The 11,723-nt window shown below is 43.3% G+C and overlaps 1 protein-coding gene across 2 annotated transcripts in view; it reads right to left on the bottom strand.

The window, feature by feature from the left end:
* Positions 1 to 2,530: 2,530 nt before the first annotated feature.
* The window catches only part of POC1A (POC1 centriolar protein A), a 55,741-nt gene continuing 46,548 nt past the window's right edge, over positions 2,531 to 11,723 (bottom strand). For both annotated transcript variants that reach the window (XM_035337889.1, XM_035337890.1), the window contains one exon: positions 2,531 to 2,821. In XM_035337889.1, the coding sequence (XP_035193780.1) occupies positions 2,723 to 2,821 (99 nt within the window). In that variant the 3' untranslated portion in view covers positions 2,531 to 2,722. The remainder of the gene's footprint in view (positions 2,822 to 11,723) is intronic.

The raw sequence follows: 11,723 nt of genomic DNA, 5'->3' as shown, positions 1-11,723 counted from the left end.
CATGATCAGCTTCCCAAATCAGCTGCTGTAGATGTTTCCAAGTCAAAAACCATGAGCGTAAAACCAAAGGTAGATTGAAGCCTCCACTCTGGATGCTATCCTGTCCTCAGTGCATGAGAAACATGGTGCTTCATGGAGTTGAGCATGGAACGTAAGGACATGACGGCTCCTCAGACATTTTTGAGGTTATTGCTCAACGTTAAAGGGTGAGAATATATATACAATATATAATATTGTATATATATATATATATATATAATATATTGAATATATATACAATATATAATTGTAAAGTGTTGTGTTTTCTGCACCTTGCTTGCTTCTCAAGCAGTACCCTCTCTTTAGAAGTGCTGGTACATTTTAAGTCCTGAAATCCCACTCAAGGTAAGAGGCTGTAATGAGGGGAAAGAGCACATTGCTGAGATGTGGGGAAAAAAATGATTGAGATGGAGAGAACTGTCAGAAGAAATTCCCTCCGTATTACCTCTTGCTACCTAAATCCCATTAAGTTTGTTAGATTCCCTCTTCTAGCTCCCCATGCCCACCCACTGTGGGTTACTTTCACAGGAATAGATTGCATTGATCAAATGAGTGCTTTTATGAGGTTGAGTACAGAAAAGCAACCTTCACTGCATCTCATTAGCTTGCCCTTCAGCACCTGAGCGTCTTCTATTTCACAAGCACAGTTATCTTTCAAATGGATTCACTCAGAACATCTGAAAGGAAAAAGCATCTTTATCAAATGTGCCCAAGTCATTTGTGTTGTATATAGTATTTTAGGGAGAATGGAAAATTGCTTCTGTGGTCTCTAAGACATTAGAGATTACAAATTAAAAGGAAAAGAAGTGAAGTTTGAAAACTTCACTTCCCCTCCCCCCGCCACCCCAAAAAGTCAGCCCACAGCTCTGGGGATCAGGCTGATAAAGCAGACTCTTACAACTCATTTTTGTCACTGCTTCGGTGGCAGAACGGCCTTCTTCTAGCAGAAAACCGGCCATGTGCACCTTTGAATCCCCTCCTTCCCACCCATCCTGTCACGACATCAGTTCATGTCAATGAAAATGTTGTCAGTCTCTCAACAGAAAGCCTCCGAAAGCTTATAGCAAGAGCACGGAAGAATTTCACTGAATTGATTCCATTAGCGTAATCTAAGAGAAAATAATAATTTATCAGAGTGGGAGCTTAGAGACAGAAAACAAACAGTCTGTGGTGGAGCAGAGAGAAACTCAGCTTTCTAATCCACCCAATAAGCATGGAAATGAGAAAGCCCTCATCTTCCTGCAAATGAAAGAGTGAAATACTGTGATGATGCCAACAAGGCTTAGAGAGGTGGAAAGTACCAGAATGGAAGGAGACCAGAAGCTACCCAGTGATGACAAGGGAATGCAAACAGCTTCATCCAGATGGGACAAGAAGATTAACACCATCCAGATGCAGTACAGGCAGACACAGCCTGCAACAGGAACAGGTGCAAAAAAAAAAAAAAGGTCTGGCCTTAAGATCTGCTAAGCCCTGTGTGAAATAAGAATGCCAGCCGGGTCTCCAGCAAGCATCTGAAATGTCCATGGCACATCTGGAGATGGGGGCTTTGGAAGCACTGGAGCCTGCTGTGCCAGCCAAGGGCATGCATTGAGGCAAATTCCCTCTTTTAAATGGTCAGAAAGATGGTAAAGGAGGAGGGTTTCATTAGCCCTGAAATGCTCAAGTTCCCACAGCTCATTTCTTCAGGAATGTACGTAATAGTTTATTACAAGAAAGGAGATCTCCAGTGCACGTTAGCAGAAGAGGTGTTGGAGAACAGGATCTCCCCGAAGTCCAAATTCTTGTGCGGCTACATATTGAACACCTGCTAAAGCCTTGAAAAAGTCTTAGAGGTGTGATGCGAGGAGCAGGGTGACAGTGTAGGTGAGTGATGAGCTATTCAACTGCGAAAACATCTGCAAAATGACTGAAAATTAAAGACAGTCCAATGTGAGAAGAGGGAAGGTTTACAACTGCAGTAAGCATGCTGCTATTTGGTTGCCTTTTCTCTCCCTGCCTTTAATTTAAGAAGTGGACAAACACAAAGCAAAAGCTGCTTGGCAATCCACTCTGAAATCTGATCTAGTAGAGCTAGGACCTTTCCTCCAGCCTCAGCTCAGCAAACCATTTTTCACACACTGCATGAGGGAGCAGGTTAAATCCTTCCACCGGAAAAGCCTCTACACAGATCCAGGATCTGATCCACTTTGTCAGATTTGCCAGGCACCGTGTGGGACTTGGTGGGACAGACCCTTCGACAGGTGCGAGTTGCACCAGGATATCACTTGCTCTGACTTGGGAACAGAGCTGAACTCCCACTGGCCAGGATATCCTGGGAGCTCCTGCAACATACAGCCAGCAACAAGCCTAATGGCCTGGGCCAGACATTGACAGCTCTAGGATGCTTAAACATTTTAAGGTTAACTCAGCAGCAGCTAAGGCAGAATAGATGCAGCCTTTCTAGCTGGTTGTTACAGTATCTGGAAGACACAAGAAATCACAATCATCATTCAGTCTTACAAATAAAATCTTCCTTTTATTCTAGTAAAGTAACAAAGTTTTGTATTTACAGATACAATAACTGTACATACCAATTAAAAATTGACTGCTCTCAAAATCATTAAAGTCACACACAGTCTGTTAAGAACACAAACCACTGCAAACCTCCAAGAGCCTCCATCTCTGCTCCTTTCTCACAAAATCAGTTCGCTTTGTTCTGAATAATTTTCTGCTGGTTCTCCAGGCACTCCTTCAGCTTGTCCTCTGTAAGTGTCAGTCTCTGCTCCAGGATGGAAACTGTCTGCAAAACAAAAGGAAAGCTGCTGCTCAGCCACTCATAAAGACAAGCTATGTATGCCACCGTACTGTCGGTGGGTAATGAAATCCTAAATTCAAATGGAATAATTTTGAGTTATTTCAGGACTGTAACTCCAGGATCAAGCAAGAAAACCCTCCCAGTGTAAGGCAGCACAGTCAGGTGATAGAAAGGAGTTAAAAAGCAAAGTGGCAGCATCTACCTCAACATAATGCCCGAGTATTTGTGTAATCCAGTTACCTCACCAAGGGATTGTTATAGCTTTCTCCTAGAGCTGAAGTCATCATGGACAGGATACACAGGAAGAACATTTTAACCACGTGGCAATAAAAGCCTCTGCTGAAAACCTTTTATTGATCGCTCCGAGGTAATCAGGGGCCCTACCCATGCAAACCACTTGCAGCTTCCAAAGACACCAGAATGGCTGATAACAGGCAGCGATTATATTTAATGCTTTAATACCCATAAACTTATCAGCAACAATCAATAGATGCATATTCTGAGCATTTTTACTGCATAACATCCTCTTTCAAAAACAAAAGGATGTTCAGAACCTCAGACTTTAATAGAGTAATTCAAATAAACTTGGACAACTGCTATTTGTATAGAAGTTATACATAGAAAGCCTTTTAATAGCACATTTCATAAACACTTCACTAAGTGCTTGACAAAGGAAAGCAGGTCTCTTTATCCTCATTTTACAGCTGGGGAAACTAAAGCACAAAGAAAGGAAGCAGCTTGGCTAAGGTCACTTGAGTGACCAGGAAAAATCTCCTGCAAAATGATTTGGGGAATGAGAAGAATGGTGAGGAGAGTAAGGAGGAAACACAGTTACGGTGAAAACACAACATCAAGCACTACTGCAAAACTGTTTCCCTCAGACACATCACAACACCACGTGTTAACAAAGTCAGGAAGGGTTCTGCATCATAGGATTTGCTGGGGGGGACGGCGGGGGGAAATGTGTTCCAAACACAGATCAAAGCTTCTTTCTACTACTCGCACACCACTGACCTGTAAAGAGGCAGAATCATAGAAGGGCCTGTGTTGGAAGGGCCCTCAAAAATCACCCAGTTCTAACCCCACTGCCATGGGCAGGGACGCCACCCACTAGATCAGGTTGCCCAGGGCCTCACCTAACCAGGTCTTAAACACCTCCAGGGATGGGGCATCCACAACATCTCTGGGCAGCTTGTGCCAGTGCCTCACCACCCTCTGAGTGAAAAATTTCCTCCTAACCTCTAATCTAAATCTCCCCTCTTTTAGCTTAAAACCATTCCCCATTGTCCTATCATTACCTACACAAGTAAAGAGTGCTTCTCCATCCCCTTGATCAGGTGGCCTGCAGTAGACCCCCCAGTAAAGGACAAGCTGTCACCTCCCACCACTGCTGCCCCACAGGTGCGCCCCAAGAATCGGAAGAGTCAACTCCTGCATTAACACAGCATTGCTACAACCATAACAAGCTCTGCCCAAAGGAACAAACCCTGCATTGCTTAGATATTCCACTGGCCTACGGCACTAGCATCATTTAGTTTGTTCCTCCTCTATTTCTACCTCTTTGAGGTGCAAGAGCTGCTGTATAAAGAGAGCCTGAAGAAAACCTGGGGAGGCACCAGGTACCATCCCATAGCCAGCAGGAGCCCTCCTGTCTGTTCAAAGGAGAGAGGATTTTATCGGATTTGTACCTAGCCATGGCTATTACCTAGGGGCTGTCTTACAGATGTCAGGAGCACAGCGGCTCAGGGAAGAGCACAGCAGGCTGATTGTCTACAGGGGTTTACAGCAAAGATCTCAGCCTGCAAACAACCAGACAGAGAATGAAAAGCAGCAGGGATCCTGGCTTTTCCATTTAGAAAAGGAGAACAAGTGACTCAAGACTCAGTGTTCATTCAAAATGTGGGGGGTAGTATTGCATTCAATTTCCTTTAAAAAAAGATGTAATCAGGTGAATCACATCCTGGTCACACAACCCGGCAATAAGCAAAGGCCCAGGTTACTTGCAGCTACTGCTCCATGCAGCACGGTGAAACCAAGCACAGATAAAGTGGATCTCAGAAATGTTGACTTTGAGAACAAGCTGCAAGAAATATGCTTTCTGCTTGCACTTGTATGCAATTTCCATTTCAATAAACTTGTAGTGAGCATTTTTTGGAAAGTACAAGTGGAAAAGGAGAAGTCAGAAGTGAAATCCAGTAAGTCCAAAGAACTTCAGAGCACAGTACATTCAGGTTTGAAATACAAGATGCCCAAAATACACAGGGCACCTGATGTCCTAGTAAGGTAAGGGGAAGTGCAAAAATGCTATTGCTATTATATAGTAGTTTACACACATACAAAAAGCTACTTCATTCCCAATTGACAGAGTTTTACAAGGCTTCCACGTTGCCATTCATAAGGCAAATCCTTGTTGGTACACAAATCAAACTGCTACGTGATTTTGCTATTATTCTTCAAGGTAATTGAACCGACAACTACCCCAAGGAGGCACATGCCACCAGGCAGCCTCGGTGAGGGTTCACCTGATGCAGGTTTGTGCTCATTCTGTTTCCCTATGGTAGGATCCTGGCTTCCCATGGTGCCAGAAGCCGATTACTTTTCTTCACTGCTCACCAGGAAATGTTCATGAGAAACTATGAAAAAAAAAAAAAAATATATTGCATCCTACTTACTTTAAGTTCTGGTGAATATTCAGCTCCATCCTCCCTAACCTGAGGGATCCAACAGTCACATTTGCTTACATCATGACAAACTCCCCATGCCATTCCCTCAACGTTAAAAATACTCCCTCAGCCCAGTAATTCTAGAGATCCGTGATGCCAATCCAAATGCCAGACCTACATACACTTTCAGTTTCCATCAGCATCTTTTCTTTAAGTCTTGTTCAACATTTCCTTGCCTGACCATGCAGTAGGGAGAGTTTAACCATCCTTAGCCCCAAGGTGGAGGTTTTTGCAGAGCTCTGGGGTAATCCATCCAGCGTCTTTTGAGGACTCTTTTTGATAAGCAGAGCCTGGTGCTGACTGAATCCCAACAGAAACCAGCTCAACATCTGCCAGAGGAAACCTGAAAAGCAGAGTCCAGAGCTGAGGACATTCACACTCCTCAGGTGACCCCCAGGGTCGGACTAGGAGAGCAATGACAGAACTAACTCCATGCGGGTAACCAGGAGAGAGATCAGGCTAGCCAGACTAACTGATTAATTTAATAGCCCATTAACTAAAACCAAGTACTTAATGTGGAGCTGGGGGTGAAGTGGCCAAGAGCATGGGAATGGATAATCCCACACCCAGCCAGCCAAGGGATGTCCACAAGCAGCACGAAGGATTTTCGAGTATGCCAGATTCTCACCAGCTTTGATTGAATAACAGCAGAGTGGACACAACACCGCTCCAGTTCATTGCTGGCAATCGCAGGACCCCAAACAACATTGATTTGCACAATGTTACTCGGATAGGTAACAACATAAGGAACACAGGCATACATAGGCAAGGACTGCAAAGTAGGTGTGCCTTGCAGATGTGCAGGCTAAACGTTACAGATGAGCTTCTTCTGGTCCTGTCATCATTAACCATTTCATAACATAAAACCCCTTTCTCCGTTGATCTGCCTTCTCTGAGAGTAGTTTCCTAGACTGACTTCAAGAAAAAGATTGCTAAAATTTGCTCCATCCCTAACGTTAATGGTTTCACTAAAGCACGTGCTAAAAACTGTTCTGCAGGGCACTAACGTGTAACGTATCAAATAGCCCAAGAAAGAGCATTAGCTCTGCCTCTTCAGATTTTTCTTCCCATATGACATGTTAAACTACAAAGACAGCATTTTCTGTCCAGTTTATCAAAAAAAAAAAAAAAACACCTTCCTGCAAAAGAACAGTCAGTAAACGCAGAAATGTTACAATGGAAAAACATCTATCAATCTAATAACAACTGTAAATATAGGGATTTCTATCCACAAAGCACAAAGACATTGGAGTGCCCACATCTCCCTACTAGGATTACATCATTATTTAATTCTCTTCTTTGTACCATCTTATAATGATGTTAGCAGGATAATACAGTGCCCTGAACTCCTAAGTGTATGTATGGCAAGCATCAATCAAAGTGGAAGAGGCTTTATGCTGCTTATCCCCAGCACTCCCGTCAGGAAGCTGTAAGGAGCTGCATTTATTCACCACGCTGGCAGCTAAAGCTAGGACGTTCAGAACAGTGCCTGCTCAGTTTCTCCTTGCTCACAGCGGCACAGTCGTATTTCAGTTCCTTCTCACAGACCATCTCCACTGCTGGAGCTCAGAAGTTCATTACAGTCCTAAGCCAGTTAATAGGGAGGAAAAGAAAAAAACCTGTGGGTTACCTTGCTTTCCATAAAAAAGGTCATGTCAGTGTTCAGTTCAGTCCCTAACAGGACCAGAAGCACAGCAATTCCATCATAAAAAAGCTGCTCGGGCACCCAAGGGGCCAACAAAGTCCCTCCTTGGCAAGTGCCGATGAGTGGGTTCAGAGGTACCTCCCTATACTTTCTCTAAACTAATCCAATGAGCAAATAAATTACCAGGTGAACACCTTCTACCCAGGCAGCCACAGAAAAAGAAAATAATCTCCTTCCACAAACAATAGCTTAAAATACCAGGCTTTAACTGTAAAAATTGAGGCTCATGGGAGAACGTGTTCAGAAGTCACACCGAGGTTCAGGTGCAGACCCGTCCAGTGGGCAGCGCCCTTTCCTCCTGCCATCCCAAGCTTTGCCATCACTTGCTGTCAGTCTCCCTTCCACCTCAGCAACCGCACCTAGGGAAACTCAAAGGAGACCCCTGCTATTAGCAAGCAGCACTCTTCACACACAAATTATAGCTTAACACAGTTTCGAGATGGGATCAAAACGCTCAGTACCTCTGTATCATTTTCATCAAGAAGTGGTGGTTTAAACTAACCAAGGGAGAAAATCTCTTATCTGAAAGTATAAGAAGACACAAAGCCTTCACTGGCAGTAACACTTTACAGAGCAAACACACACAGTGCTCTCTGAATGCCAGGACTTGCCTTACGCTACTGGTCAAAGTCTTCATCTCAGAGATCAAGTGCACTATTAACATTTCTTTAGAAATAATTTCACATTAAAAATGAATAAATAAAAACAAGACAGCATTTTTTCCATCCAAACTAAAACAAGATCTGAAAATTCTAGTCTCATCCACTTGGCCAGACCAAGCAGCAAAGTAGACAAGATACCACTACAGAAATATCACAGCGATCAAACGGCCCCTGGAATACAGAAAAATGGATATCCTTTGTATTAAATCAAGCCTAGACACCAAGATGAGCAGTCACAAGCTCTGCCAATGTCCTCTGTGCAATGCAGGGACTCACGGCATGCGTGTCATCTGCAACTGGGCCTTTCAGCTTACAGCCCTCTTACTAAGATGTTTTAGCACTGTTGCTTCAGTCTCAATGTTGATCAGCCAAAGCTAAGCTGACGGCACTTGCATTGGATGCTGCAAGTTTGGGGGAGGGAAGGGCTGCACTGCCTGCTCAGGTATGGGCAGCCTCCCTGGTGCACGGCTCCCAGACCTCGGGGAGCCAACCAGCCAAAGGAGTCAGGAGACTTCATGTTTCACCATCGAGTATGAAAATACAGCGAGTTAAGATGAGCTATGATGAAATATCCAAGTAGGTACTACAAAAGTGACTATACCACGCTTAGCAACTCCAAAAGGCTTAGAGGTCTCCCCAGCCACAAGGATGAGCTTCAAAGACATCCTATATACTTTCCCTGCCACCCAGTTTAACTCTGAAAGGATGCAAATCACTCAGCTGAATTAACTCAACTGCTGGTAGCCAGTAGATAATCAACAACTTATATTAAGCATATCAAAGGATACTTCTTCAAGGTCTGCTTGTGAAAAATGCCAATCATGGGAGGTGTCAAATATTCCTGCCTGTTGAAGGCTAAGAGAAGGTGAAGGTCTGCTGGACCTCCAGGGAGACAATCAGCATTTTTGAGAACCTGGCCTCTGGGCAATGTCATGCTAATACAGCAGTATCACTGGGAGTGTATTTAATTTAGGCAGTCTTAGAAAGCAGAAAAATCCTTAGAGATTTCTGTAACAAGCATATTTTGGAAGTGAATTTCAGAACTTGGATGATACTATATAAGGACTGGCAAGAAACAGGGTACTTCATTTATTTTGAGTAAGAGATCATCAAAGCTACTGCGTCTCCAAAAGATGGTTCTGCATCATAAGAAATAATCTCTATGCCCCTTAAATTAAGATTTAAAAACCAAGCTCATCCGGCATTTCACAGATTATTCAGATTGGAATGCTTGCTTTTTATTTTTAAACATCACTTGGATTTCAAACAATTTCTTTTGGAATAAAAACTGATTGCTGTTACCTCCTATTTGTTGGGACTTCTCATAGCCAGTGGGTGTTCAGGCAATGAAAGTAACATATGAACCAAGACACAGGTAGCAGCCCTTGTGATCCACAAATAAATTAATTTAAAAAATATTAATTTACTTATAACTGCTTGAAGTCATGTAAGGATTTATTTTATTAAACCCATTGTTTAATCTACTGTTGTGGTTTAACCCGGCCGCCAGCTAAGCACCACACAGCCGTTCACTCATCCTCCCCCCTCCCTCCCTCTGGGATGGAGCAGAGAATCAGGAAAATGAAGCCTGTGGGTTGAGATACAGACAGTTTATTAGGATAGAAAATAAAATAATAACAATAATGATAATAGTACTACTACTGATGTGTACAAAACAAGTGATGCACAATGCAATTGCTCACCACCTGCTGACCGATGCCCAGCCTATCCCCGAGTAGCCGCCCCCCACCCAGGGCAGCCCCCCCCTGTAATTGCTCAGCATGACCCCAGCTGGTATGGAATACCCCTTTGGCCAGTTGGGGTCAGCTGTCCTGGGTCTGTCCCCTCCCAGCTCCTGCTGCACCCCCCAGCTGCCCACTGGCAGGACAGAGCGAGGAGCTGCAAAGTCCCTGGCTTAGTGCAAGCACTGCTCTGCAACAATTCAAACATCAGTGTGATATCAATGTTATTCTCGTCCCAAATCCCAAACACAGCACCACGCCAGCTACTAGGAGGAAAACTAATTCTATCCTAGCCCAAACCAGAACATCTACATTCAACATCTCACAGAAGAAATGGGCCATTTATTCCTTACCAACACGTTTTGAAGACCATATCCCCAAATGTAAGAAGTAAACTTGATTTTACTCATTTGCATTACAAACACTGTACACACATTTTTAGTCTTATTTAAAAAGCATCCCTTTTCTCCTCCAAGTCCTTTTTTTTTGTACTAAATATCTTTTTAATGAAATATTTTTCTCCCTACCTCTGCAATCTCTTCTGGAAGAAGTGAGATAATCCTTTAATCTCACTGGAGCTAAACTGTCCTTCAGTTCTGGCTTGGATTACCTTTCAGATTTAGTAACTCTTCACATTTCAGTGCGTTGCTTTCTCCCAGCTTCAATACCGGATTAGCTTGGGGATGGTTTTGAAACTGTTTCCTGTGGGTGGATTACCACAGCTATTTATGAACTTTTATGGTAACCTCATACGTAGAATCATTAAGGTTGGAAAAGGCCCTTAAGATCACCAAGTCCAGCCATCAACCTAACACTACTAAATCCACCTGTCCACCATGTCCCGAACACAACATCCACAACTCTCTCAGATGAAGAGCTCGGAACACTTCATGTGGAACAGACACCTTCCTTCTTCCCACGTTAAGAACAGTGGCTTTTTCCTCAGTGCTCACTGCACACCTGTGCTAGGGATTACCAGGGTGAATGGAGCAACTGCAGGTGTCTGGCGCGAGGGCAAGACTACACAAACTCTTTATGATAACCATTGGGAATACAAATCTTCCACTGCAGCTAAGATGCTTAACTCACAGATGATCATCTTTCATCACAGCAGTTCAGCTGCAAATGCAGGAAATACATTTTTAGATAGCACATCAAGTAATACCTGCTCATAACACCTACTCCATTTTAGTGTCAGCCAAAAATCACTTTTCTAATCCAGAACATTAGGGATAAATTATCCTTAATCCAGCAAAATTACTAAGCATGTGCTACTCACCTGAAAAAGGCAAAGACTGCTTTATTTACATGTGAAATATGGCTACAAACCATGTTTAGAAAAAAGTACGAAGATGCTGTCAGGTTACATTAGACCGCTTTCTTTCTTAAACCACAAAAAGGCTTGACAGAGTAGTGGTGAGGAGAAGAGGAAAGCTTCATGGCATCAAAGACCTGTTTAAAGAAGGCTGTCAAAGCCCGTAAGAGTAAAATCACAGCATGAAGTTCACAACGTAAAAAGAAAGCTTCATAAATCTAAGGGGGACATATCTATTAGCTATAACATTTACTGCTAGACATGGTATGCAACAGCCACTAGTTTCGTTAGTTCTTACTAGAGAAAGTTGTATCAGAATTGCCAGCTGAGGGAGCGTGTCTGCTCAAGTGCATCCCACTGCACAGGACATAATGCCTCTGCAGCCTCAGCATTTCTACTTTCAATTGGTGTCTGGCGGGAAGAGACCTCTTAATAGAATAAAAACGATTCTGCTGCATCCAAGTACATGACACTCCACTTCATCTAGAAATCTATTGTCAACAGAGGGAAGGTGTTGGGAGTTGGTGAGCAGCACACAGTGCAGCTTCAAGCGCGCAGCTCAGTACCAAGCTGCGCACTGGGTAGAGATGACAGTGTCCAGCTGATTTCTTACTATCACCTCTTTCAGCAGAAAATTTTGAAAAAAAAACACAGCATTTTTTTCTCCTTCCCACTTTTTATATTATACCTAGGTTAGCATGGTAAACCTTGAGATGATAGCTGAGGAAGTTTTAGAAAAA

This window comes from Oxyura jamaicensis, chromosome 12, assembly GCF_011077185.1.
Source record: "Oxyura jamaicensis isolate SHBP4307 breed ruddy duck chromosome 12, BPBGC_Ojam_1.0, whole genome shotgun sequence".
Classification (NCBI taxonomy): domain Eukaryota; kingdom Metazoa; phylum Chordata; class Aves; order Anseriformes; family Anatidae; genus Oxyura; species Oxyura jamaicensis.
This window is presented reverse-complemented; position numbering and strand designations above follow the sequence as displayed.